The following is a 27,822-nucleotide window of genomic DNA, read 5'->3' on the forward strand; positions in this document are numbered from 1 at the left end:
ACTGTATACACAAGATACAAAACAGTTTCCATATACAGTACCAATCAAAGGTTTGGGCACACCTTCTAATTCAGTCATGGGTTTTTTTTTAATTATTTTTATTCATTAAAAGTCACTTCATGTCTTAAAGTAATGATGGATGTCGTTTCACTTTACTTAGCTGAGCCATTGTGGAATAGGACTATTTACTGTATCTTTATTGTTATTTACTGTTTGGTCTCATGCATTAAGAAGGAAATAAATTGCACTAATTAACTTTTGATGAGGCACCTGTTAATTGAAAAGCATTCCAAGTGACTACCTCATGAAGCTGGTTAAGATAATGCCAATAGTATGCAAAGCATCAAGGTAAACAGTAGCTACTTTGAATAATCTAAAATATGAAACATATTGTTTTACACTTTTTTGTTTACCACATAACATATGGAACAAAAATGGAATTATTTCATAGTTTTGATGTCTTCAGTATTGTTCTACAATGTAGAAGATGGTCAAAATACAGAAAAACCTATGAATGAGTAGGTGTGTCCAAACTTTTGACTGGTACTGTAGATGTATACATAATGCATTAAAATGCATAGTTTTCCAAATAAAGTTTAAATTTAAGTGACTCATAAAACTTTAATCTGTCTTTGTCTCTCTGACTCGGTATGTCTGTGTAGCCTTGCTGCTGGCGCGTGTGCAGGCTGAGGCCACTCAGGAGCTCTCCTCTGTTCAGTCTGATATGAGAGTGAGTTACGGTAATGACGCTTTGATGCCCCCTGACAGCACCCCATCTTCGGACTCCGTGGCCATAGAGCAGGACAACCTGGGCTTCATCCACCCCGAGAGCTTCAACCAAGCCAACACTGATAACCATGGTACACTAAACTCATGCACATGGACAACAACACAACTACATGTGAAGGAAGCTCCATCACCATAGCGGGGTTTAGCTTTTAATGGCACGCACACGTACACACACACAGAGACAGCATAGCAGCTTACAGGGTTTGGGCAAGTGCAAATAAGTCATTATTCCAGAAACTTGACCAAATAGATTCAAGTTCAATGGTGTGTAGTTGCAGAGGTACCAACATCTACAGTTTAGTCATAGCATTTAATATTTTTGATCCCTTGCTACAGCTATATGAGAGCCACCTGAAAACTAAGCTTTTCTACTTTTTCACATAAAGCAGCATTCAGATCAAACGCCAAAAAATGATCCTAGCATAAAAACCTGTTCACTAAAGGAGAAACGAGGCAGAATGTGAAATGCACACATTTGCTTCTAGTAGTGGTTATTTTCACTGTGCACTGACTTTGACCTGTGGATTCATGAGGGTCAGTCTTGTGAGCCATGAATGCGGGACAGTGGTAAATAAATAAATAAATTTTAAAAAATTTTGAACTGCCAATTATTAATGACCAGACATTTAGCTTGCCGGGTCTTTTTTTTTTTTTGCTGTTGCTTGACACACACCTGAAAAACCCACATTTTTGCCTCATCCTCTGACATACAGATGGTTTGTATAGTAAAATATATTTTTTCTCTCTCTGCTTGCTAGGATTTACTAATTAGCAATGCTTAAATCTTTGCAATATATAATCATTTTGTTACATGTTGCCTTTGCTTTTCTTAGTTGAGCCCGTAGATGCCCGTCCAGCTCCAGATAGGGGACTTCCCACACGACCTGGTGAGTGCCTGTTTTGAAGTTGCAATGGTTACAGATTAATGTTTTAAGGCAGTACTCCAGCATTTCATCCTAATCAGCTTAATCTCTATCTAACATGTCTGTAGTATATTAATGATCGGTACAGTAAGAATTTCAGCACGTTTTCGTGTACTGAGAAAAGTAAGAAAACTCATTGGATCAAAACGTATAATGAAGGTCCAAGAGCAGAAATGTAGTACAGACAAACAGGTTGATGTCCTTCATTAACTTTGTTGATCCCTCAGGAAAATTTGTCTCATCTCATCTCATTATCTCTAGCCGCTTTATCCCGTTCTACAGAGTCGCAGGCAAGCTGGAGCCTATCCCAGCTGACTACGGGTGAAAGGCGGGGTACACCCTGGACAAGTCGCCAGGTCATCACAGGGCTGACACATAGACACAGACAACCATTCACACTCACATTCACACCTACGGTCAATTTAGAGTCGCCAGTTAACCTAACCTGCATGTCTTTGGACTGTGGGGGAAACCGGAGCACCCGGAGGAAACCCACGCGGACACGGGGAGAACATGCAAACTTGGTATGAGGCGACAGCGCTAACCACTACACCACCGTGCCGTCCAGGAAAATTTGTGGCCGACAATAATAAAACCACTGACGACGTGTACACAATACTGTCGCACGGTTGCCCACACAATTCATATTTGTACTGATAGACTGTGAAGAGAAAGCAGTGCAAACATAAGACAAATTGCAGAATACACATGAAAATGATTAAAATATGTTCAGGTCCATAAATATTCGGGCATCTGGAATCTGTTGCTTGTAACTGTCAGTGTAATGTGCAAAAGACCTTAAAGCAGATACGCAGAACCATGGCCTCACTTTTGTTTATAAATGCTTTGAGACCTCAAGAATGGCACAGGAATAGTTTTAAGCATCAACAATAAATCTAATATAGTAATTTTTACAATTAAAGTGATTTATATACAACCCCAATTCCAAAAAAGTTGGGACACTGTGTAAACTGTAAATAAAAACAAAAATGTGATAATTTGCAAATCATGGAAACCCTATATTTCTTTGAAAACAGTACAAAGACAGCAGATCACATGTTGAAACTGAGAAATTTTATTGTTTTTTTGAAAAATTATGTGCTCCTTTTGAATTTGATGTCAGCAACACGTTTCAAAAAAGTTGGAACAGGGGCATGTCTACCACTGTGTTGCATCACCTCTACTTTTAACAACACTCTGTAAACGTTTGGGAACTGAGGAGAGCAATTGCTGTAGTTTTGAAAGAGAAATGTTGTCCCATTTTTGCACGATACACAATTTCAATTGCTCAACAGTTCGGAGTCTCCTTTGTCATATTTTGAGCTTCATAATGTGCCAAATGTTTTAAATGGGAGACAGGTCTGGATTGCAGGCAGGCCAGTTTAGCACCCGGACTCTTTTACTACAGAACCATGCAGTTTTAATATGTGCAGAAAGCAGTTTGGCATTGTCTTGCTGAAAGAAGGAAGGCCTTCCCTGAAAAATATTTTGTCTGGATGGCAGCATGTTGCTCTGAAACATGTATATATAATTCAGCATTCATGATGCCTTCCAAGATGTGCAAGCTACCCAATGTCATGTACATTAATGCACCCTCGTACCATCACAGGCGCTGGCTTTTGAACTGTGCACTGATAACAAGCCGGATGGTCCCTCTCCTTTTTAGCCTGGAGGATGTGATGTCCAAGATTTCTAAAAAGAATTTCAGATTTCGATTCGTCAGACCTTGGGACAATTTTCCTCTTCACCTCAGTCCATCGTAAAAGGCCTGAAGATCACAGGCATCCAATGTCAGTTTTCAGCCTTGTCTCTTGCATACAGAGATTTCTCCAGATTCTCTGAATCTTTTAATGATATTATGTACCATAGATGATGTGATCCCCAAATTCTTTGCAATTTTACATTGAGGAACATTATTCTTAAATTGTTGTACTGTTTGCCCAAGCAGACTTTTACAGAGCAGTGAACCCCTCCCCATCTTTACTTTTGAGAGACTCCGCCTCTCTGGGATGCTCTTTTTATACCCAATCATTTTACTGACCTGTTGCCAATTAACCAAATTACTTTTTTTTTAGCATTACACAACTTTTTCAGTCTTTTGTTGTCCCTGTCCCAAGTTTTCTAAAACGTGTTGCTGACATAAAATTCAAAATGAGCTTATATTTTTCAAAAAACAATAAAATTTTTCAGTTTCAACATTTGATATGTTGTCTTTGTACTATTTTCAATGCAATATAGGGTTTCCATGATTTGCAAATTATCGCATTCTGATTTTACTGGTGTTTTACAGTGTCCCAACTAGGGCTGTGCGATATATCGAATATACTCGATATATCGCCGAAAATTCTGTGTGAGATACATATAATTATTATATCGTAACTATCAAGTATTTTATGGTCATCTTCCGATTTGCGTTTGTTTCGTGTTTGTTGCGTTTGTTTAAAACCTTTCCCGGTAGTTTTCTCCCTGTCCTTCAGGCAGTAACGTGAGAGGCTGCCTAAGGGTAAAAAACAATAACGTCACGCGCTCGCCAACCAATCCCGGGCAACATCTCGGTGCTGAAAGGAACTTGCGGGAAGATTTCCTAGTTTCAGTTGTGCTGCCAGATTGGGCGGTTTTAAGTACGTTTTGGCGGGTTTTGAACATATTTTGGGCTGGAAAACGTCAGCAGTATCTGACAACACTGCCGGCGGGAAGATTTCCTAGTTCCGGTTTACAGCGCTGACTCAGTTCGTGCAATCGCTGGCGTTGCATAGGCTACCGTGTAAGCTCTGTCAATTTCAGCGACAAATTAAAAATGGAAGCGGACGAATTGGTTCCTAAAAGAACTAGTAAGGGGTCAGTCATCTGGCATTTTTTGGATATCGCGAGGAGGACGTGGAACAGCAAATGCCAATTTGTAAAGTGTGCAAAAATAAAAAACCCTGTCATCACAAAAGGCAGCAGCACTACAAATATGTTCCATCACCTGGAAACTCACCCGGTACAGTATGAAGAGTCTCTTAAACTCCGAACTATTTGCCAACAAGCTAAACCCCCCCATACAAGCTAAACAAATGACCATAGCGGCCTCGTTCTCCAAAGCCAGCCCATATGAGAAACCGAGTCAGAGATGGAGAGCTATAACGGATGCGATCACTAACGTCATTGCCGAAGGCATGATCCCAATTAATATAGTGGAAAAACCAGGCTTCCAAAAATTACTAAGCACACTCGATCCCAAATATGAGTTGCGTGGTCGCAGACATTTTACAGAGAAGGCAATACCGGAATTATACACATCTGAGAGGCAGAGCCAGAAAACATTCAGTTCAAAAGTGTGCAAAGAGAAAAATTATGTTTTGCAGATCTCTCTCTGCTGTCCCTCAATCTCTCTCTATTGTGAATGTTCCAGTGGTTCTCAGTAGTCAGGTTAATAGCTTGGAGATCTATTTTTTAAAATAATTTAATGAAAGAGCACTTTTCTTATTTAGGCTAAATGTCTTTCTCAGTGTTGAGCTTGCACTTTATTGATTTGAGCAGCTCTGTACTGTCTTGCTAGCCTGGCAAGCCAGACTAAATGTGAATATTTAGTCTGGTCTCGGTCGTAGACATTTCCGAAGGGTGTGGGTAGGGACAACCCGTTGTCTTTCAAACTGTCTCTGTGCGTATAGGCCAACGCTCTGACCAATCAGCGCAACAGTGACTGTGACGTAGTCAGAGCGACAGAAAGCAGTGGGGGAGCCAGCTGGTAGATCAGACTTTTGCCATAGCCGGTCAGCAAAACAGCAAAAACGTCCTTCTTGAAAAGGAATGAGCAGAGAGCCTCTTCCTGCTCATGTTTCAACGAAAACTCCAAGTCTAATTCTTCTAAACCTGATTCCAAAGCGGAGTCAAACGAGCACTGTTCAATAGCCGTAGCCATCTTTCCTGTTGTGCTTTCTCCAGCATCGCGCAGCCTTGTCATCACTCCTGCAAAAGCCCGCCCAAAGAATCCAAACAAAAACCTTGCGTTGTGATTGGCGGGCACGATTTGATGCCCGGGGTGTGTTGTTGATATGGTCCGAGGCTAGACCCACTCGTAGGCAAAAATATTTTTGGCCGCTAGGCGGGTGGGTCTAGTTTACTAGGCTACTGTCTTGCCCCTTTGTTGCAATTTTCAAGATTGTTTTTGCAGTTTGTGCCACATCTTTGTTGAATAAAAATAGTCTTATTTCAGTTCAATTGTGATTAATCACTAACATGAAAATTTTAAATGTGTTGTTGAAAACCACCTGTAAAGTTAACCAAGAATGTTATTTAATCTGCAGGGACTGTAGTGAAAACAGTAAAGAGTAAAAGTTAGATTTCATGGGGTCCTTTAGAGGAGATTTAAATATATCGAGATATATATCGTATATCGTGAAATGGAGAAAATGTATCGGGATATTCATTTTTTTCCCATATCGCACAGCCCTAGTCCCAACTTTTTTGGAATCGGGGTTGTAGGTAGTGGTCTGAGTGAATGACCTTGACGTCCGTAATGTCACAGCAGGAAGTCTATCAGTCTCATCGCCATTTCCGCTATACTAAAACACAGAGCTGACTGCAACTCCAATCCTCCAGAAGGTGGATTTACGTTGCATTCATGGTCCAAGAATGTTCAAAGTGCAAAGATTTGGACGTGTTTTGCGAGAAGTTCATGGGCACATTGGGCACCTATGAAGTGGTCTCTCCTCTGCTCTGCACATTTTACTGAGGACTCGTACGAAACCTCTGATCTGTTGAGGAGCGTTGGCTATAAGCCTGTATTGAAAGAGAGTGCAGGACCAACAATTAAAGAAAAAGAAAACTACAAGAAAAGGAAAGTATTTATTTTATTATTTTTTTATTTTTTTAAAAAGCAATGTTTAGTTGCACCAGTCTTCCCGGAGTGAGCCGAGGGTTGTTGCTAAAACCCAGGATGGAACGGGACGTGACATATTGCTTGGGCAGTGACCTCCCCACGGCTGTTGCTAAAACCAGTGACATCCCTTTCCGTCCGGGGTTTTAGTAATTGCCTGAGCCGAGCAGTAATGGCGGAGTACTCCGTATGGAGAAAATGGAGAATGAGTGGAGCAGCCGTCTTATTTCTAAACTGGATATTGCTGCCATCTCGCCCTTACATGGAAGAAATGAATGAACAGAGAACTGAACAAACAACTGAAAGTCAGATTGTTTCAAAACAATCGGTCACAAGATCGTCCTTCAAGAAGCGAGAACACAGACGAGTAAGCTCCAACTCTCATTTGGATAAAAAAAAAACACGTTGTTTTCCTGCATTTAGATTAATACTTGTAACTTGTATTGCGTATTTAATGGCGTATTCACACCTACGTTGTTTGGTCCAGACCAAACGACAAAACGAACCAAATTTCCCTTGGTCCGGACCTTTTGGGTTGGTCTGAATACAAACCACCGAACTCTGGTCCGGGCCAAACAAGCGGACCGAGACCGAGCTGCAAGGTCGGACTCGGTCCGGACCAAAGGAACCCTGGTGCGGATCTTTTGGAGGTGTGAAAGCAGACCGGACCTAATGCGACAGTTTTGCTTTTTTGTACCTCGGGAGCTTCCGTCGTTTGTCGAGCATTATGGGAAACAGAGTCTTGACACTCCACCACAAAGTGTAAACACTGTTTCGGTTGTCAAGGGAACCTTACAACAGTCGTTCAGTCATTCAGACCAGTGGTAGGCTAGACTACAGAGTACAAAAAATGAGTAGGGGGCAAACGTGGGCCGAGGAAGAAACGCGTACCCTTGTGGATATATGAGCAGATGTCCACATATCTGAGCTTTTGGAGAGAACACACAAAAATGCCGACGTGTTTGCTGTATTCAGTGAGAAAATGAAGGAGAAGGGGTTCACGCGCTCCCCAGAACAATGTCGGCTAAAAGTGAAGAAACTCCGTCAGACCTACATTAAAATCAGGGACATTCTTTCAAAAAGTGGCAGTACTAGCGACGCAAAAAAGAAATTCATCTATTGCGTGAAGAGCCAGAACTGTCACAACATGATGTGCGTTCATCAGCGCTATCCTCCGTAGCCGCCTTGCCCTTTGTCGTCGTCGTTGATAAATTACTTGTACAACAGCATAGTAATCACACAATTGTGAAAACAGTAAAAACTGGAAAAAACATATAGCTTTGATGACATTAAAAAGAATAACAGCAAGGAAAGCCTCCATGACTACTTTTGAACTTAACGCTTTGTGCGCGTGTTGTCTCTGACCAATAGCTGAACGACCTCAGGGCGCGTGGCTTTGTTGACAGATTTTGGTCCGCTTACTAAAATGTACAGTGTGAAAGCGAACCGCACTAAAATGAAAAAATTAAAAAAAACATTTGGTTCGGACCAAAGCAAGTGAACTATCGAACTATCCTGGTCTGAATACACCCTAAGTTACTGGTATAAGATTATTTAATTTGCTTCAGAATGGGATTGTCTCAGTTCATCTGATTATTTAATTAGCCTTTTACATTTTATCAGTGAAAATGCATGCATGTACATGTAAGTTGCATCAGTTATAACGCCTATCCTGTTTTAATGAGAGTCAACCCACAATCAATGAAGTCAAATCAGTCTTAGTTGAGCAAGTCGGTAACGGTATTTCTTACTTTCACCATAAATTTTTATTTATATGACTTTGGACTATAGCTGTAAAAGGTGTCTGTGAAGATTCTCAATCATCCAGGTCATAGTAAACTGTGGGTGGTAGAAATGGGCAACTGGACTTGCCCGTCATGCCTGAGTGCATGACGTCACAGCGGTAACCGGTTTTAAGGCCGAGGCTTTTTACAGCTGTGGGTGGTAGAAATGGGCAACTGGACTTGCTTGAAGATTCTTGAAAACGTTTCACCTCTCATCCAAAAGGCTTCCTCAGTTCTGTCTGACTAATAGGGAGTATCAGATATTTATCCTCTCCTGGATCAGAATCAGAATTCTGATGACCAGCTCATCTAAGGTGTCATTGAGGCATCATGTTGGTGTGGGTCACTGGAGGCTGGGTGTGAACGGCGAGTCATTAGGGTGATCAAAGGATTGCCCGTTAGGGTGATCAATGGCAATCTGACTCTCTCTGTCCTCCTGTGAGTCACCGAAAACAGCTGGGTCCTGGCGTACACCCAGCCATCTGGGAAGAGTGCCCAATACCGCCTTGTAGATGGTTGACAAATGATGTCTTAGACCCCCACCTCTGTTCAGTGATGGCCGTTCCAGGTTGACAAAAATAGCTTCTTTAACTCCTCACTCATACCAACGATCCTCTCTGGCTAAAATGCGTACGTTACAATCCTGAAATGAGTGTCCTTTGTTGTTAAGATGAATGTAGACAGCCGAGTCCTGGCCTGAGGAGCTGGCTCTCCTGTGTTGGGCCAAGCACCTGTATAGCGGTTGTTTTGTCTCCCCAATATACGAATCTGTGCAATCCTCACTGCACTGAATTGCATACACTACGTTGTCCTGTTTGTGTCTGGGTATTCTGTCCTTAGGGTGGACCAGTTTCTGCTTCAGGGTGTTACTGGGTCTGAAATGTACCGGAATGTTGTGTTTGTAGAAGATCCTCCTGAGTTTCTCAGATAGATCAGAAATGTAGGGAATGACAATGTTCTTACGTTTGTTCCTGTTATCCTCCTTGTCAGTTATGTTCCTTTTTATGCTCTTTAGGAAAGCCCAGTTGGGATAACCGCAATTCTGAAGTGCTTTCTTGATATGATTCTGCTCCTTCTCTTTTCCCTCTAATGTTGTAGGAATGTTCTGAGCCCTGTGTTGCAAGGTCCTAATGACCCCCAATTTATGTTCCAGTAGGTGGTGAGAGTCGAAAAGTAGGTACTGGTCTGTGTGTGTGGGTTTCCGGTAGACCTCGATACTAAGGCTTCTGTCTTGTCTAATGTGTACATCACAATCCAAGAAGGCTAGATTATTCCCACTGACATCCTCCCGAGTGAAGTTGATGTTGCTATCCACTGCATTGATGTGTTTCGAGAAAGCTTCCACCTCCTGGATTTTGATTTTAACCCAGGTATCATCCACGTATCTAAACCAATGGCTGGGAGCAACTCCTGCAAAAGTGATCAAAGCTATATGTTCCACTTCCTCCATGTATAAATTGGCCACAATAGGGGACACTGGTGATCCCATGGCACATCCATGCTTCTGTCTGTAGAAACTTTCATTAAACTGGAAATAAGTGATAGTCAGGCAGAGGTCAAGCAGGGTGCAAATCTGATCCATGGTGAGTTTCGTTCTATCCAGTAAGGAGCTATCCTGAAGGAGTCGTTTTCTTACAGATTCGACTGCTTCTGTGGTGGGAATGCAGGTAAACAGAGAAGTGACATCATAGGAAACCATGGTTTCATCTGAATCTAGTTTGAGGTCTGCAACTTTAGAAGCAAAATCTTGGGAATTTTTGACATGATATGGTGTATTCCCAACCAGAGGAGCCAAGATGGTGGCTAGGTGTTTAGCAATGTTATATGTGACTGAGTTTATACTGCTGATAATAGGTCTGAGAGGAGCTCCTTCTTTGTGAATCTTGGGGAGTCCGTATATGAGAGGCACGGCTTCCCCAGGGTACAATCTGTAGTAAAGAGATCGGTTGATGGCTTGGTCCTTTTCTAGTTGTTGCAAACAGCCATCAACCGATCTCTTTACTACAGATTGTACCCTGGGGAAGCCGTGCCTCTCATATACGGACTCCCCAAGATTCACAAAGAAGGAGCTCCTCTCAGACCTATTATCAGCAGTATAAACTCAGTCACATATAACATTGCTAAACACCTAGCCACCATCTTGGCTCCCTACATTTCTGATCTATCTGAGAAACTCAGGAGGATCTTCTACAAACACAACATTCCGGTACATTTCAGACCCAGTAACACCCTGAAGCAGAAACTGGTCCACCCTAAGGACAGAATACCCAGACACAAACAGGACAACGTAGTGTATGCAATTCAGTGCAGTGATGATTGCACAGATTCATATATTGGGGAGATAAAACAACCGCTATACAGGCGCTTGGCCCAACACAGGAGAGCCAGCTCCTCAGGCCAGGACTCGGCTGTCTACATTCATCTTAACAACAAAGGACACTCATTTCAGGATTGTAACATACGCATTTTAGCCAGAGAGGATCGTTGGTATGAGCGAGGAGTTAAAGAAGCCATTTTTGTCAACCTGGAACGGCCATCACTGAACAGAGGTGGGGGTCTAAGATATCATTTGTCAACCATCTACAAGGCGGTATTGGACACTCTTCCCAGACGGCTGGGTGTACGCCAGGACCCAGCTGTTTTCGGTGACTCACAGGAGGACAGAGAGAGTCAGATTGCCTTTGATCACCCTAATGACTCGCCGTTCACACCCAGCCTCCAGTGACCCACACCAACATGATGCCTCAATGACACCTTAGATGAGCTGGTCATCAGAATTCTGATTCTGATCCAGGAGAGGATAAATATCTGATACTCCCTATTAGTCAGACAGAACTGAGGAAGCCTTTTGGACAAGAGGTGAAACGTTTTCAAGAATCTTCAAGCAAGTCCAGTTGCCCATTTCTACTACCCACAGCTGTAAAAGGCCTCGGCCTTAAAACCGGTTACCGCTGTGACATCATGCACTCAGGCATGGCTGGCTCAGCAGGGCAGCTCGAATCCCAACTTTGCGGTCGATTTTAACTCTCAAAAATCTCATCTCATTATCTCTAGCCTCTTTATCCTGTTCTACAGGGTCGCAGGCAAGCTGGAGCCTGTCCCAGCTGACTATGGGCAAGAGGCGGGGTACACCCTGGACAAGTCGCCAAGTCATCACAGGGCTGACACACAGAGACAAACAACCATTCACACTCACATTCACACCTACGGTCAATTTAGAGTCACCAGTTAACCTAACTTGCATGTCTTTGGACTGTGGGGGAAACCGGAGCACCCAGAGGAAACCCACACGGACACGGGGAGAACATGCAAACTCCGCACAGAAAGGCCCTCGTCAGCCGCAGGGCTCGAACCCAGACCCTCTTGCTGTGAGGCGACAGCACTAACCACTACACCACCGTGCCGCCCCACTCTCAAAAATATATTTTTTAAACTTCCCATTTATGCAGCATACAAGAGTCAAGGATGGAGATACTATCCACTCAAATGTATTTAAAAATAAAGGTTCTGCGTATCTTCTTTAACGTTGGTGCAGTGGTTAGCACTGTCGCCTCACAGCAAGAAGGTTCCGAGTTCAAACCTCAGCCAACGGTGGCCTTTCTGTGTGGGGTTTGCATGTTCTCCCCATGTCTATGTGGGTTTCCTCCAGGTGCTCTGGTTTCCCCCACATTTCAGACATGTAGATTAGGTAAAATACCCAGCCATTGGGGTTGCACAAGTCAGTGCATACTTAGTGCCAGTCCCAAGCCCGGATAGATTGGGAAGGATTGCATCAGGAAGGGCATCCGGTGTAAAACCTATGCCACATCAAATATGTGGCTCAGGATGATCCACTGTGGCAACCCCTAAGGGGAGCAGCCGAAAGAATAAGAAGAAGATAGTCAAAAGACCTGTCAATGTAAATAAAGCAAGCCATCATTAAGCTGACAGATCAAAACAAACTTATCAGGGAGAGTAAAAACATTATGTGTGGCCAAGTCAAGTATTTAATACATTCTTAAAAAGAAATAAGCACTGGGATAACAAAAGGCCTGGAAGACAAAAAAAAAAAAAAACTGTGGTAGAAGACTGAAAGATTCTTTCCCAAGTGGAAAAAAAAAAAAAGCTATTCACAACAGTTGCCCAGAACAAGAACACCATCCAGGAAATAGGTGTATCTGTGTCAAACTCAACATTCAAGAGATAGAATAGAATGCCTTTATTGTCACTGCACAAATGTACAACGAAATTTAGTTCATCATAGGAGAGCAAAGCCGCTGCATACATGTGCACCGCCACTCTTGGGCACTTCAGCCCAAGGCCATCCCATGTTAACTTAATTGCATGTATTTGGACTGTGGGGGAAACCAGAGTACCTGGAGGAAACCCACACAGACACAGGGAGAACATACAAACTCCACACAGAAAGGCCCCCATCTGGGCTCGAACCCAGAAACTTCTTACTGTGAGGTAACAGTGCTAACCACTACACCACCATGCTGCCAATGGCAATGACTCCAGGGTAAATCCTTGGTATTTAATCATAAGATGTAAACCACTGGTAAGCCCCAAAATCAGGAAAACCAGATTAAAGTTTGCCAAAAAAAAAGCCTGTACAGTTCTGAAACATCATAGATGATATAGATCATCAAGGATAGATGAGACAAATACCAAATTGAAGAATATGCAGAAGGGAAGGAATTGCTGATGATCCAAATCATACCACCTTATCTTATGGCATAGGCATATTAACTACATGCAGCTATGGAAGTAAAGGTCTCTTAATTGGTTGAGTGCTAAAATTCCTACCCTGTTCACCTTCAAATTAAACCGTCAAGGCTGTACTTGGAGCTCACATTCGTTATTTAATTTCAACTCCAGTGTCCTGTGGTTGACAGTAAAACAACAATAACTTTGTCCTGTTCAGTTATTTATGGACCTGACAGTAGCTGATTATAAAGTTCTGATGCAAATTAAAAATGTTCAACTGTTAACACTAAAGATCTTGGAATGAAAAAAATCTGAGAAATTCTTCTTGATGCTGTTCTTGCATAAATTTTATCCAGTTGCAGCAAAAGTAGTTCTGGTTAGTTCTTCTAAGGTTTTGTGGCATCAGACACAAATTGTTCCTCATGAACATGGAGTCCCAAGACCCAAAGGAGGAATTATACGGATAGACCTCTTATATAAGTGAGTTTTGAGTAAACAAGTTTCACATTTGTTTTATGTATGCAATCCCACATGCTACAGTTGCAGTATCTAGAGATAAGGTTAAAAACAGTGCATTGCTCCTCTACTTCCTGTCTTTGCAAATTTGTTAGAAATGACTGCCATCTTCTTTGCTGTTTGTGTAGTGTCTGACCTAAAGCCAGAGGTGCGGATGGACACTAAAGAGATGCACAGCACCGGATATGAAGTACATCACCAGAGATTGGTACAAACACTCATTCTATGCAGTTTACCATAAAAATTTAGGAGTGACGAGCATAGACAAGGGAGTACAGAATGTAACTATGTATATAAAGGAACTGTGTAGAATCTTCCCTTTAAAAATCCAATGTTTCTCAAATGTCAGTGGAAATTATGTACCGAGGTAGATGGTTGATGGGCCTTTTGTCCTTTCAGGTGTTCTTTGCAGATGACGTAAACTCTAATAAGGGAGCCATAATAGGCCTAATGGTAGGAGGAGTCGTCATCGCTACCATCATCGTTATCACCCTCATCATGCTGAGGAAGAAACAGTACTCCTCCATCCACCATGGAGTCATAGAGGTGTGTGTTTTTGAAGCATTTTCTGTCGTTGTATGTCGTAGTGCTAGAATAGTATGAAATAATATGACCTATACACTTCCTGTACCAACTAAGCTTTTGTGTTCAGGTTGATGCCGTAGTGACTCCAGAAGAACGTCACCTCACTAAGATGCAGCAGAATGGCTATGAGAACCCCACCTACAAGTTCTTTGAGCAGATGCAGAACTAAAAGGTTTCCTTCTCACTTCCCCTTTCACCTCACTCCATCAAGACAGCAAATAAATGCTGACCCTTCATCCGCTCTAGTGCTGAACTCATGGAAATGAGAGTGGCTTTTATCACCTGACCATTTCATCCAGTCACATAGGAGTGTTCACATTGTTTGCACAGAAAAGTGATGCATCGTTTTTCCTCATCCAGCCATATGTCTGTCTGTCCGGACTCCTGTAACCTGTCAATCAAGTATCTTTCTGCATTTTCACCTCGTGTTTTTTCCCAGTCCATCCATCTGTCCTCTCTGCTCTTGCTCTGTCTGTGCTCCTTACTTTCCTGTACTTATTGTCTGCTTTTCCCCTATTACTCTTCTGTGGCTTCCCTCCATCATCCTGTCTTTCCTGGATATTCGGACAACAGCTGTGCTGGGCTCAAGTGTGAAAGACTTTGAATGCAGGTGGCCAGAAGCAAGAATAATGTACTCATTATTTCCGGACCAGTCCTGTCCTAAGTCTGTTTTTGTTTTTTCCAAGAAAAATATTTAAAACAAGATTTTAAAAAATATATACATATATATATATATAAATAATAAGATGATAAATATTAACATTTGTTTTTTTTATTTTGCGTGATGTATTGAAACAAGGCAGAAAATAGCTGTACCTATTTAGTGCATGGCAATTATGACGGAGAGAAGGTTTCTGATGCACATGCTGGTATCAACCTCTCTCAATGTAGAGATTTTAGCAGGATTGTACATTTGAGTGTTTTCTTGTGGTCATGTAATTTTAAAGAATAGAGAATTCCAAATGTCTTTAAAGTTTTGTTAATTCAGCGACATGCTTTAAATGAAATCAGTGCTTTTCTTTTAGACTATTCTATAACACACACACACACACAGTTGCATGGGGCTGGAGAAGCTGTAATATGTTAATGAAGTATAATACGAGCCCATATGCTTTGGTGGTATCCTATGAGTTTCCTTTTTTTTTTTTTTTTATAAGGGGGCCTTTTGCTTTGGCCCTGTTTACTTTCATTCCATCTCAGGCGTTAATAAGAGAAGGAAACAGAAGAATTTATTGTTCCTGTCCACCTTTTTTGAAGACAAATATTTCCCATTTGCATTGCTTTGTATCTGTGACATTCACAAACACTAAATGGGATAGAACCTTGGCTGCTTTTGTCGTCTTTCCTGTTGATCATTCACTCACTTTACCTCTGAGTCAGCATGTGCTTATTAGAACACATCTGAACTAAAGTCTCACAATTGCTCGACAGGCATCTCGTTCTAGGCTGGGAGTGGATTAATGTGTGAACATTTTCAGAAGATGACAAATGAATATGATAAACATTCACAGCAAAGACATTGTACTCATTCCCTCACTCCATAGAACACCACCCTTAAATCAGGTGTCCAGGGTATGCAAGGATACTCAGACGAGTGTCTGAGGGCCATGAAGAAAGGGAAGACTCAACCTTTGTCAGTCTCTCTTTTCCATGTCTTTTTTTCCCCCCGTATGTATCTATCAAAATCATTGGCTTAGCCTGGGGAAGCGCTTTATACACTGTATCCCATGAATAAAAAGATTTGAATGTACATAGAAATTTGTAAAGTTTGAATTTAAATGTAAATATGTGTGCGTGTGATACACTGATGGGACTCAGCCATTCAAAAAAAAAAAAATTCTCTTTATTTCCCCCTGGTAGACAGTTAAAAGTACCTCACCCTGAGGGAGTCAGAAGTTTGGAAAGAAAGAAAAAAAGGAAAAGGAAAAAAAAAGCATCATTTAGAAATGGAAAAATATCAAAATACACTGCCGTTGTGGTTATCAAAACAGAGTATGTACACAATGGAAATGTAGCCAATGCTACCCTGCAGTCAGAGAAGAAGCATACACAACTCAAATATGGTCATTAGTAATTTCATTCTCTCTCACACAAACAAACACACAATCCCAATCATACTCTCTTCCGGGACCAGCTATACTGTCCCTTAACACTCATTCGTGTATATACACACACATAAAAACATACATACATACATACACACACGCACCCATTCATAAATGCACTTGTCCTGCCCAAAGTCTTTGCCCATGCTTTGCTTTGCCCTTCCCTTCTCCACATCATGTCTCACATAGCCCCTCCCACTCAGCTGTCCTTCTCCAATGTGGCAGCGGTGGCCAGTGTGACGGTGGTGACTGGCTGTCCTGCAGCCGTCGCCAGGGCGACTGTGTTGACGGGTTGCCCGATGCCGTGCAGCTGTACCCGTGCCAGTTTCTTCTGCTCACACTCCGTCACCAGGCTGTTGAGCTCAGCAGCACTGTAGCCAATCAGAGTTCTCAGATCACAAACAAATTTGTAGACGAAGCGCTTGCCCTGTACTTTACTGATCATGTCTCCATCATAATAGTATCTGTGGGAGAGATTAATTCAGTCAGGATGTAGTGAGACATTAAAAGGACATATCAGAAAATGATATGCAGAGAGGCAGTCATAAATCTAAAAGAAGAGCTTACATCTGCAGACTATAAACCTCATGCTGCATAATTACAAATTAGGAGTTCTAGATCATTTTATAACTTCAATTCACTGCAGCTACTGATTATTATACTGATTAAAGGCATCAGGGCAAACGTGAAATCAGTACAGATAATAAAGATTGATTGCACAGACTCCGTATCATCCCATTAAATGAAAATAAACATAAAACTTGCACTGAATTAACAATCAACTTATACAGCAGACTCCCTATGTAACAAATTACTGATGCCGAACAACGCAGCTCAAAATGACAAACATTTTTATTACGCTTATACAGAGGCACGTGCTTTGAATCATTTTCTACTGTTGTATGTTAAAATTCTGGCAGCCTATGTTCCCCATGGGCCACATTTGCACTGTGATGTCCCTAGACCTGTTTAACCACACTGAAATAAACGACTGCTGCTACTCTACAACAAAAACAAACTTTTAAACAAACCTGAGGGCTCTGCTTAGCTTCTCATAGTTCATGGTGGGTTTGTTCTTCCTCTGACCCCATTTCTGAGCTACCAGCTCTGGCTGGTTGAGTTTGAACTCGCCTTCCTCCCCAACCCAGGAAATGCAGTCCCTTGCATCCTTATCAGTCAGCAGCTCCAGGAGGAACTGCCATAACTGAATTTGTCCATTATTACCTGAGAGGAGTGGCACAATCACCATAGTGCATCCAAGATTAAAAAACAGCAAAAAGTATTTTCATTCAATAAAAATGTGATCTATGGTCACAAAACACTACCATCAATTTACGCATTTAAAACATGACAATTTTTCATTCCAAACATTTAAATCTAAACATTTTTAAGTGCAAGGTTTCTGACCGCCTGTTACCTGTACGGTTGCCAGGGGAACTGCGTTCCTCTCCTGAGATGCGTGGAGCTCGGGGCACTTTGTTATGCTTCTGCACCTTAATGGTTGTGGGTGTGGCCTGTTGTACAGGTGCTGGGATGATCTGCACAGCTGAAGGCCAAATGAAAGACAAGTGGAAATTTAGATGAAAGTGGTCAGGAGAGAACAAGCATTCATGTCAAAATAAATGAACCACATTGAACATTAACTAGGTTAAACCACATAATCTAACTATAATATCTAACATTACTGTATATAATTAACAGACTGCTGCCTTACTGCTGACTGCTTAACTGACCACATTAAGTACTTTTACAACCAATACCACCATGCTAACCACCGAAGAAACAAAACTCATTGGCCCAGCTTAAAGCACATATGCAGAACCTTTATTTTTAAATAAATTTGAGTGGATAGTATCTCCATCCTTGACTCTTGTATGCTGCATAAATTGGAATTAAAAATATATATATCTTTGAGAGTTAAAATCGACCGCAAAAGTTGGCCTTCGAGCTGCCCTGCTGAGCCAGCCATGCCGGCGTGAGTGACGTCACAGTGGTAACCGGTTTTAAGGCCGAGGCCTTTTACAGCTATAGACCAAAGTCATATAAATAAAAATTTATGGTGGAAGTAAGAAATAGCGTTACCGACTTGCTCGACTAAGACTGATTTGACTTCATTGATTGTGGGTTGACTCTCATTAAAACAGGATAGGTGTTATAACTTATGCCACATACATGTACATGTATGCGTTTTCACTGATAAAACGTAAAAGGCTCATTAAATAATCAGATGAACTGAGACAATCACATTCTGAAGCAAATTAAATAATCTTATACCGGTAACTTAAACACACAGTACAAGTTACAAGTATTAATCTAAATGCAGGTAAACAACGAGTTGTTTTTGTTGTTGTTGTTTTTTTATCCAAATGAGAGTTGGAGCTTACCCGTCTGTGTTCTCGCTTCTTGAAGGCCGAGCTTGTGGCCGACTGTTTTGAAACAATCTGACTTTCAGTTGTTCGTTCAGTTCTCTGTTCATTCATTTCTTCCATGTAAGGGTGAGATGGCAGCAATATCCAGTTTAGAAATCAGACGGCTGCTCCACTCATTCTCTACTTTGTCCATACTGAGTACTCCACCATTACTGCTCGGCTCAAGCAATTACTAAAACCCGGGAGGGAACGGGACGTCACCGGTTTTAGCAACAACCGTGGGGAGGTCACTGCCCAAACAATACGTCACATCCCGTTCCATCCCGGGTTTTAGCAACAATCCTCGGCTCACTCCGGGAAGACTGGTGCAACTGAACTTTCCTTTTAAAAAAAATAAATAAATAAAATACTTTCCTTTTCTCTGCGATGACCTGGCGACTTGTCCAGGGTGTACCCCGCCTTTTGCCCGTAGTCAGCTGGGATAGGCTCCAGCTTGCCTGCGACCCTGTAGAACAGGATAAAGCGGCTAGAGATGATGAGATGAGACTTTCCTTTTCTTGTAGTTTTCCTTTTCTTTAATTGTTGGTACTGCACCCTCCTTCAATACAAACTTATATCCAACGCTCCTCAACAGATCAGAGGTTTCGTACAAGTCCTCAGTAAAATGTGCAGAGCAGAGGAGACCACTTCATAGGCGCCCAATGTGCCCATAAACTTCTCGCAAAATGCATCCAAATCACTGCAGTTTGAACATTCCTGGGCCATGAATGCAACGTAAATCCACCTTCTGTCGTGTTGCTGGCGGGTGCAGCAACACATCTACATGGCATGGCGATAAATTAGCTCAAAATGGAGGATCAGAGTTGCAGTCAGCTCTGTGTTTTAGTATAGTGGAAATGGCGATGAGACTGATAGACTTCCTGCTGTGACATTACGGACGTCAAGGTCATTCACTCAGACCGCTACCTATATAAATCACTTTAATCGTAAAAATTACTAGATTAGATTTATTGTTAATGCTTAAAACTATTCCTGTGCCATTCTTGAGGTCTCAAGGCATTTATAAACTAAAAGTGAGGCCATGGTTCTGTGTATATGCTTTAAGTTGATCGGGGCCGCTGCATGTACGGTAAAAATATCACAATGGAGATACTTACGCTGGTCAATAGTGACTGTTGCTTCCTGTCCCTGCTCCTGACTTGCCAAAACATCTGCATCAAGTATGAAAAATATATATAATATATGAAATAAAATGCCATTTTATTTCACACACATTAATCTCTTATACAAAAGAAATGGTTTACTTGAAAATAAAATTAAAAAAAAAAAATCCACATATTACAACCCTGATTCCAAAAAAGTTGGGACAAAGTACAAATTGTAAATAAAAATGGAATGCAATAATTTACAAATCTCAACTGATATTGTATTCACAATAGAACATAGACAACATATCAAATGTCAAAAGTGAGACATTTTGAAATTTCATGCCAAATATTAGCTCATTTGAAATTTCATGACAGCAACACATCTCAAAAAAGTTGGGACAGGGGCAATAAGAGGCTGGAAAAGTTAAAGGTACAAAAAAGGAACAGCTGGAGGACCAAATTGCAACTCATTAGGTCAATTGGCAATAGGTCATTAACATGACTGGGTATAAAAAGAGCATCTTGGAGTGTCAGCGGCTCTCAGAAGTAAAGATGGGAAGAGGATCACCAATCCCCCTAATTCTGCGCCGACAAATAGTGGAGCAATATCAGAAAGGAGTTCAACAGTGTAAAATTGCAAAGAGTTTGAACATATCATCATCATCTACAGTGCATAATATCATCAAAAGATTCAGAGAATCTGGAAGAATCTCTGTGTGTAAGGGTCAAGGACGGAAAACCATACTGGGTGCCCGTGATCTTTGGGCCCTTAGACGGCACTGCATTACATACAGGCATGCTTCTGTATTGGAAATCACAAAATGGGCTCAGGAATATTTCCAGAGAACATTATCTGTCAACACAATTCACCGTGCCATCCAAAACTCTATAGTTCAGGGCTTGAAATTCTTTTTTTTTTTTTTTTTTCACCAGCCAGCCGGACTAGTTCCCTTCCAAAGTAACTAGCCAAACAGAAAATCAACTAGCCAAAATTTGTTCATGTATGAATTTTACTTCTGTCAAAAATAACGCAAAAGAGAGTGGTTACCATTGTTCATGACTAATGTGCATTTATTTCAAGACCCAAGTATTTTGATACTGTGCACCATAATATCAACAAATAATAATATATTGGAAAACTTGGCAACTTGGTGTATGAGTATTGAAAGCAAATATACTTACTATCATGACTATAGCACCCAAAATATGTCCAACATGCTTTCTGTATTTAACCGTTTATGAGAGAGAAAGCATTAGGAACTTCATATTGACTAGGAATCAACTTGAAAAAAAATTATTCCATAAAAATCGTATCGCAGCCAAGGCCTACCCTGCTCCCACGTTTGCTTATAAGTCCTTTGTCGTTTCTCCTCTTCAGACCGAGGTCGCTTTGTCCCCGTCTCTGGCGGTTTCTGTACACCTTTCAGAAAATTCCACATCGCAACGTAGCTTTGGCAGATGTAGATGTAAACAACAAAAACACGTGCTTAAATGGGCGATAATGTGGCTACATCTATTGAATTTGATAACATGATGTGGCAGCGGGGGCGTGGCCAAGCGTCGGTCTGTGAATGGAGGGCGGAGTCAGGGAAGGTAAGTGGTGGAATCACTGCACCTGATGGGGATTAACCTGTGTTTGTGTGTCTTCCCCAGTGACCGCGCCCTTAAAAAGGAGAGGAGAGCAGAGAAAGGGAGCTCTCTCTCCCCAACCAGAACACGTGTTTGCGCGTGTGCGGCTGGGAAGTGATAAAAGGCTGAAAAGCTAGCAATAAATAGTTCATTGAGAACTCAGTTCTGGCCTGCTGTGCTTCTGTGCTCCACCCACCTGGTCCAATACTACATGTGATTACCACAATATTCAACGAGATGCGTTATATGCATGCGCAGTAGTGACAAAACCGACAGCCTGACTCGTACACGATATGATTCAGAATTCTTCAGTAGTTTCCGTCCTGCCGATAAACGCATAGATTAACACAGACACGGCACGCGCTTAATATGTGGCGGCTTTAGTTGACGGTCTCTGAATCTTCGCTTCATATATATTTTTTATTTTCAACTGGCCAGCCGGGGTGGCTAGTGACAGGAATTACTCGCCAAATGACAAATTAAGTCACCACGGCGAATTTCGAGCCCTGTAGTTCAAAGAAGAAGCTGTATCTAAACATGATCCAGAAGCACAGACGTCTTCTCTGGGCCAAGGCTCATTTAAAATGGACTGTGACAAAGTGGAAAACTGTTCTGTGGTCAGACGAATCAAAATTTGAAGTTCTTTATGGAAATCAGGGACGCCGTGTCATTCGGACTAAAGAGGAGAAGGACGACCCAAGTTGTTATCAGCGCTCAGTTCAGAAGCCTGCATCTCTGATGGTATGGGGTTGCATTAGTGCGTGTGGCATGGGCAGCTTACACATCTGGAAAGACACCATCAATGCTGAAAGGTATATCCAGGTTCTAGAGCAACATATGCTCCCATCCAGACGATGTCTCTTTCAGGGAAGACCTTGCATTTTCCAACATGACAATGCCAAACCAAATACTGCATCAATTACAGCATCATGGCTGCGTAGAAGAAGGGTCCGGGTACTGAACTGGCCAGCCTGCAGTCCAGATCTTTCACCCGTAGAAAACATTTGGCGCATCATAAAACGGAAGATACGACAAAAAAGACCTAAGACAGTTGAGCAACTAGAATCCGACATTAGACAAGAATGGGTTAACATTCCTATCCCTAAACTTGAGCAACTTGTCTCCTCAGGCCCCAGACGTTTACAGACTGTTGTAAAGAGAAAAGATGATGTCTCACAGTGGTAAACATGGCCTTGTCCCAACTTTGAGATGTGTTGTTGTCATGAAATTTAAAATCACCTAATTTTTCTCTTGAAATGATACATTTTCTCAGTTTAAACATTTGATGTGTCATCTATGTTCTATTCTGAATAAAATATGGAATTTTGAAACTTCCACATCATTGCATTCCGTTTTTATTTACAATTTGTCCCAACTTTTTTGGAATCAGGGTTGTACAATATATACATATTCCAATATATCATCATCATCACACACACTATGATACATTACCACATATCCACACATTACAATACAGGGTGTTTCAAAAAAATTTTTTTACATAATTTCACAATCTAATAACTGCCAAATCTTGTTCAATTGACCTCAAATTTTAACAGCACGTGTGGAAACAGGCCAAAATTTTATGTTTAATGTTTTTATCTTTTTAGGTATAGAAATTCCATTCACTGGAAAAAAAAATCCAAAGTGTTTTGTGTGTTAGAGTACGCCCGAACACAGCGGAATGTGCATTTGGGAACATTCTCTAAAAATACACCAACTGCAATGCAGATTTGGACATGGCACAAAAAGTTCAAAGAGGAAGGCTGTCTGTGTGTGTCTGTGTCTCAGGCGGTGCACATATTGAAAATTTGTGAAATCGTTCATGGAATTCACATTCCTTTGAATTTCTCGTTCAAATTTTGAGGAATAAATCTTATATTGCTCAACATTAAGCCTGTTCAGTTTCATTTGCCTAGACTACGTAAAGCACACATGTAGACATCAGATACTCACATTTGCGCAGCAGCTCCAGGTGGCTCCACAGGATCTCTCCATTGGGCACTCTCTGGAGAAACTCCTCTTGGCTGAAGGCACACAGCTGTCGACCTGGGATGTGGATGCCTCCCACCTCGATCTCCTCGATGTTGAACTCCTTCATCACCCATACTGCCCAGTGGATCACCTGATCTGCCGTCCATTGCACCGGATCTGCCACGATTCCAGAGCAGCAGTTATAATACAGTATTTGCAATAAGATACAGAAGACATTAAAATAATTGTTTTATGCTTGGCAAAATGAGATTTCAAGTGAAACGCAACTTAATCCAAACTGAATGCAATCTTCAAATGTCTAAACACGTTTAACAAAATGTAACAACAGCAGCACTGCATTAAATATCTGAACAGCATTTGTGAGCCTGTGTAATTGTACTTCAAAAACTACCATGAGTGTATTTCCTTAATATAATTAATAAATCATCTTCAAATGTACACTCGATTTCTATTTTGCACTGCCCTTTTATTAGCTAGTCAGTTAGCGCAACATAGAGTTTACCATTTGCACATGTGAAGAAACAAACAGTTAAATCAAGAAACGTGTCTAGCTTTATTTGTGGGATGGTAGAGTCTGGTTTTATGGGCCTACCACTCACCATAAGGAATACTGAGTCGGACCTGCTCCTTGCGGTAGCCCTCGAGTGCAGCTGCCCATCGGGTCACCTGTTCAGAGGTATCATCCGCAATGGCAGCTCGCTCGACTGCTATCACCTGACCATCCTCCACCAAGTGAGCCTCCTCTCCTGCAGCTGCGTCAGGATCTATCACCACCTCGACTGTCTCTACTGGCTTCACGATCTCCAGTATATTCAACTTCTCTTCACCTACAGGACAAGTGAGTATGGTGTTAAATTTTGCTAATACTATGACTCCTCTCTTCTTGTATATGAACATGGGCAGGTATGACACCGGTGAAAGCATATACCTGGTTTGGTGATGATCTGCATGCTGAGCTGCACCGTGCCATCAGTCTTCACACCCTGGTCAAAAAGGCTGTGGTCAGGGTGCAGCTGCAGGAAAGAAATCAAGGAAATCAACCTACACTTTCACACACAGTTCTATAGCAAAAGATGCAGAGGATATATAAAAACTCACATGGATGTCCTGCAGACAAATATCATATCCATCCAGAGCAATCTGTAGACGGGGCTCCAGCAACTTCTTCAAGTTACCAACAGGCTCATTGATATCGATGTCCTGAGTGATGAGCTCACTTGCTGTGATGGTCTGCTCCTCGACCCTACAGAAAACACATGCATTAACAGAACACTGAAAAAGCACAGCAAACACCAAGGCGCGTTCAAATTAGCAAACGTTCTCAAACAGCTTTTTGTTTGCTTTGAGTTCACTGCGCAAACACACAAAAGGTCAGAGGAAGTAGTTCTCTGTGAATAAACACGAATGCTGAACTATACGTGTGCGCAGATGGGAGTTCTCACAGAAAATCTCATCTCATTATCTCTAGCCGCTTTATCCTGTTCTACAGGGTCGCAGGCAAGCTGGAGCCCATCCCAGCTGACTACGGGCAAAAGGCAGGGTACACCCTGGAAAAGTCGCCAGGTCATCACAGGGCTGACACACAGACAACCATTCACACTCACATTCACACCTACGGTCAATTTAGAGTCACCAGTTAACCTAACCTGCATGTCTTTGGACTGTGGGGGAAACCGGAGCACCCGGAGGAAACCCACGCGGACACGGGGAGAACATGCAAACTCCACACAGAAAGGCCCTCGCCGGCCACAGGGCTCGAACCCGGACCTTCTTGCTGTGAGGCGACAGCGCTAACCACTACACCACCGTGCCACCCACAGATTTTTTTTTTTAAGTGTTCGATTTATAAAAACCAATTCTGCAAAAGCAAGGCACATGTTCACAGTTGAAAGCATGAGTGAGGAAAAAAAAACCAGAGCTCACCCTTCTTCTAGACATTCTTGTTTTTCTTGTCCATCGATCTCAATTTCAATCATCTCCTCAGCCTCACTTTTTGACATTCTACCAGTGATAATCGGCCACCTTCAAAACAAACCAAAACAGCAGAATTAAAATCATTTTTGATCATAAAGAGGGGGGATTTTAGAATACAAGTGATGTGTTTATAGTAGCTTTTTTTTCTCTTTAACATAATATACATGCCATTCTTTGTGACCTTGCTTTAAGAAGCAGACAGACGTGTCAGTGGTGTTCACTCAAGTTCCTCAAAACATGGCTTACAGAGAGGAGAGGAGAGGAGAGGAGGAGACTGCAGCTGAACCACCGAAGTGCCTCTTTGAACCCCTCCAACTCTCACGCAAAACCGAGGCCTGGCCAGTGACTAGGCCCATTACGATTATTTACCATCTAACTGACACATACACGCCATAATAAACACTCATAAACCAGAACCAAAGTCTGATCGGCGGTACTTGTTATTATTCAGTCGCTTCGTACTGTGAGAAAGCGACCATATAAAGCGCGAAGACACCAGAGTCCATGCAAACGTAGTTGCCATTTTGGAGTCGTTTTGGAGTTTCAAAATATAACACGAAAATTGTGTCAACCGTGACTTTTGAGAACTTTTGAAACTTTTAAACCATCGCCACACATCGCACTTTTGATTCTGGAAAGTTAGAACGGAAATGGAAGAAACGGAAACAAAACAACAGAAGGGCAATGTAAAAGCAGCCGGAAATCCTGGCGAAAAGTGCACGGCGCTGTCAGACTTCCGAAAACGGGCTGAAGAAACGAGACGCCGCTGCGCTCCGAATTAACTCGTTTATACGGAAAGTAAATGTATTCCTGAGGTCAGTTAATAACATTTCAGTGTTCTAACATGCTCGGTTAAAGTACCTGGCCTTTGTTTACTGGTTAGCTTATCAGGACAACAACACGCTAACGAGAAACACAGACACGCCTGGTCACTCCGCTAGCTAGTTGGTCGCCCATATGACACCGTACTTAGCTACTTCATCAGCTGTGATTGCATATTAGCAAGAACTTCTTTGCCGTGTGTTTTGGTAATATTAAGACCACGGTTATGTATTACACCACGCTGAATATAAAAGAAGTTACTTCACCTGGTAAAAGAGAGCTACATGGGCCACTGTTAGCACAGCAGCTAGCTGGTTAGCTAGTGTCAATGGTAAACTCTGTCATGATGCTAACTAGCATTAGCCAATAGTAGAATTTCAACAAAAAGCGGGAAAGAGCTCAGGCCGGAATTAACAACATAACAGTACACATTTAGAGAAGTAGAGTCTACATTCATATACGGTTTAACTGAAGAAATACAAGTGAGTTGTATTATACGTTACCTTTTTTTTTTTTTTTTTTAGGAATGGTAAGTGTTGTAGCTTTTAGAGTTTGGTGGGTTTTTCTCTCTCTCTCTCTCAGGACTTTGGTTGTAAGCTGCTAGCTTAGTGTGTGCTAACTTCACTAAATGTTCATGCTAGTTTTTGGTGAGCTGGGGGCGGGGATGTGGAGGAGGCCTGAGCTCAACAACAACCGCGTTTATTTCAAATAAAACTGACTCAGCAGTGTTTACTGACCGTGCATGGGGAACTGACGGGGTTTACACACACGCTTTGTTCACCGTCACGAATTCACACACTGTACACGACTGGAAAGTTTGTTTTCTTTAATCTATCGTCTGCTGAAGTCCACCAGAACCGTTTATTTGACACTTTTACAATGAATGATATGTAACTTATCTAGAAGGGTTTTTTTTCCCCTCTATTTTCTATTCTCTGTTTATCTGTAATGATGATGCTGGAATCTTAATTTCCCTGAGGGAACCCTCCCAAAGGGATCAATGAAGTTCTATCTAATCTCTAATCTAATATACTTTGATTGATTGATTGAAAACCCGTCCACTTACCTCCATTAAAACTACTAGGATCTCTGTCTGTCTATGAATACTGGATCTATTGGTTGTTTTACAATCAGGGTACAAAGTTTGTGTCACAGGGGTCCAAAATTCAAATTGATTCAAACTGGTTCTTGTACCAGTTTTTAAGTGAAGGACGAGTTAAAGAACAGATTTCAGGTAATTTTTTGACGTGTGTGTATGGTAGTTTTGTGTAATCTGCTATAAGATAAAGAAGATTAAGTGTAGCTTTAAGCAGGAATGGGAGAAACAAATGAAGTGATTCTCGGAGAGGACTTTTTTTTTTTTTTTTTGGACAATTCAGAATTTATGTCCCAATATCTTGACCACATTTTAGGATGAAAATAATCATTTTAGATATGTTATTTTATATTGAAAAATTAGCTGTCTCGGAGAGGACTTCTTTTTTTTTTTACACAATTACATACTAATTTGATCAAAATAGTCTGAAAACTTACTGGCATTCAACATTAAAACGTAACTATGTTTCCAATGATATGGAACCAAATATTTGTTTTATGGTATAAAGAATGCTTTAAGTGCATCCCTTTTGGAGCT

At 41.6% G+C, this 27,822-nt stretch overlaps 2 protein-coding genes across 7 annotated transcripts in view; one reads left to right on the forward strand and one right to left on the reverse strand.

The window, feature by feature from the left end:
* appb (amyloid beta (A4) precursor protein b) overlaps positions 1-15,473 on the forward strand; it is a 42,258-nt gene extending 26,785 nt beyond the window's left edge. For both annotated transcript variants that reach the window (XM_060929770.1, XM_060929771.1), the window contains 5 exons: positions 663-860; positions 1,623-1,676; positions 13,691-13,770; positions 13,962-14,108; positions 14,215-15,473. In XM_060929770.1, the coding sequence (XP_060785753.1) occupies positions 663-860; positions 1,623-1,676; positions 13,691-13,770; positions 13,962-14,108; positions 14,215-14,316 (581 nt within the window). In that variant the 3' untranslated portion in view covers positions 14,317-15,473. The remainder of the gene's footprint in view (positions 1-662; positions 861-1,622; positions 1,677-13,690; positions 13,771-13,961; positions 14,109-14,214) is intronic.
* A 495-nt stretch (positions 15,474-15,968) lies between these two features.
* gabpa (GA binding protein transcription factor subunit alpha) lies at positions 15,969-26,835 on the reverse strand. 5 transcript variants are annotated; one of them, XM_060929773.1, is made up of 10 exons: positions 26,693-26,835; positions 25,317-25,415; positions 24,492-24,636; positions 24,322-24,406; positions 23,993-24,220; positions 23,355-23,549; positions 19,779-19,832; positions 17,670-17,798; positions 17,284-17,476; positions 15,969-16,716 (listed from the first exon to the last, which is right to left on the reverse strand). In XM_060929773.1, the coding sequence occupies exons 2-10, from the start codon at positions 25,391-25,393 to the stop codon at positions 16,452-16,454; spliced, it is 1,371 nt and encodes a 456-aa protein (XP_060785756.1). In that variant the 5' UTR covers positions 25,394-25,415; positions 26,693-26,835; the 3' UTR covers positions 15,969-16,451. The 5 variants fall into 5 exon arrangements, with proteins under 5 accessions (XP_060785756.1, XP_060785757.1, XP_060785755.1 ...); XM_060929774.1 differs by lacking the exon at positions 26,693-26,835 and adding an exon at positions 26,456-26,547; XM_060929772.1 differs by lacking the exon at positions 26,693-26,835 and adding an exon at positions 25,614-26,018.
* Between the last annotated feature and the right edge of the window lie 987 nt (positions 26,836-27,822).

Source organism: Neoarius graeffei, chromosome 9 (assembly GCF_027579695.1).
Source record: "Neoarius graeffei isolate fNeoGra1 chromosome 9, fNeoGra1.pri, whole genome shotgun sequence".
NCBI lineage: Eukaryota > Metazoa > Chordata > Actinopteri > Siluriformes > Ariidae > Neoarius > Neoarius graeffei.

Excerpts from the sequence above, each read along its gene's own strand:
- gabpa (XM_060929772.1), bottom strand. The coding sequence starts at position 25,723 with ATGGGCCTAGTCACTGGCCAGGCCTCGGTTTTGCGTGAGAGTTGGAGG. Across the intron at positions 24,637-25,316 it reads CAAGAATGTCTAGAAGAAGG|GGTCGAGGAGCAGACCATCA; the intron begins GTGAGCTCTGGT and ends TGTTTTCTGTAG. Across the intron at positions 19,833-23,354 it reads CCTGGAGCTGCTGCGCAAAT|ATGTTTTGGCAAGTCAGGAG; the intron begins GTGAGTATCTGA and ends TACTTGATGCAG.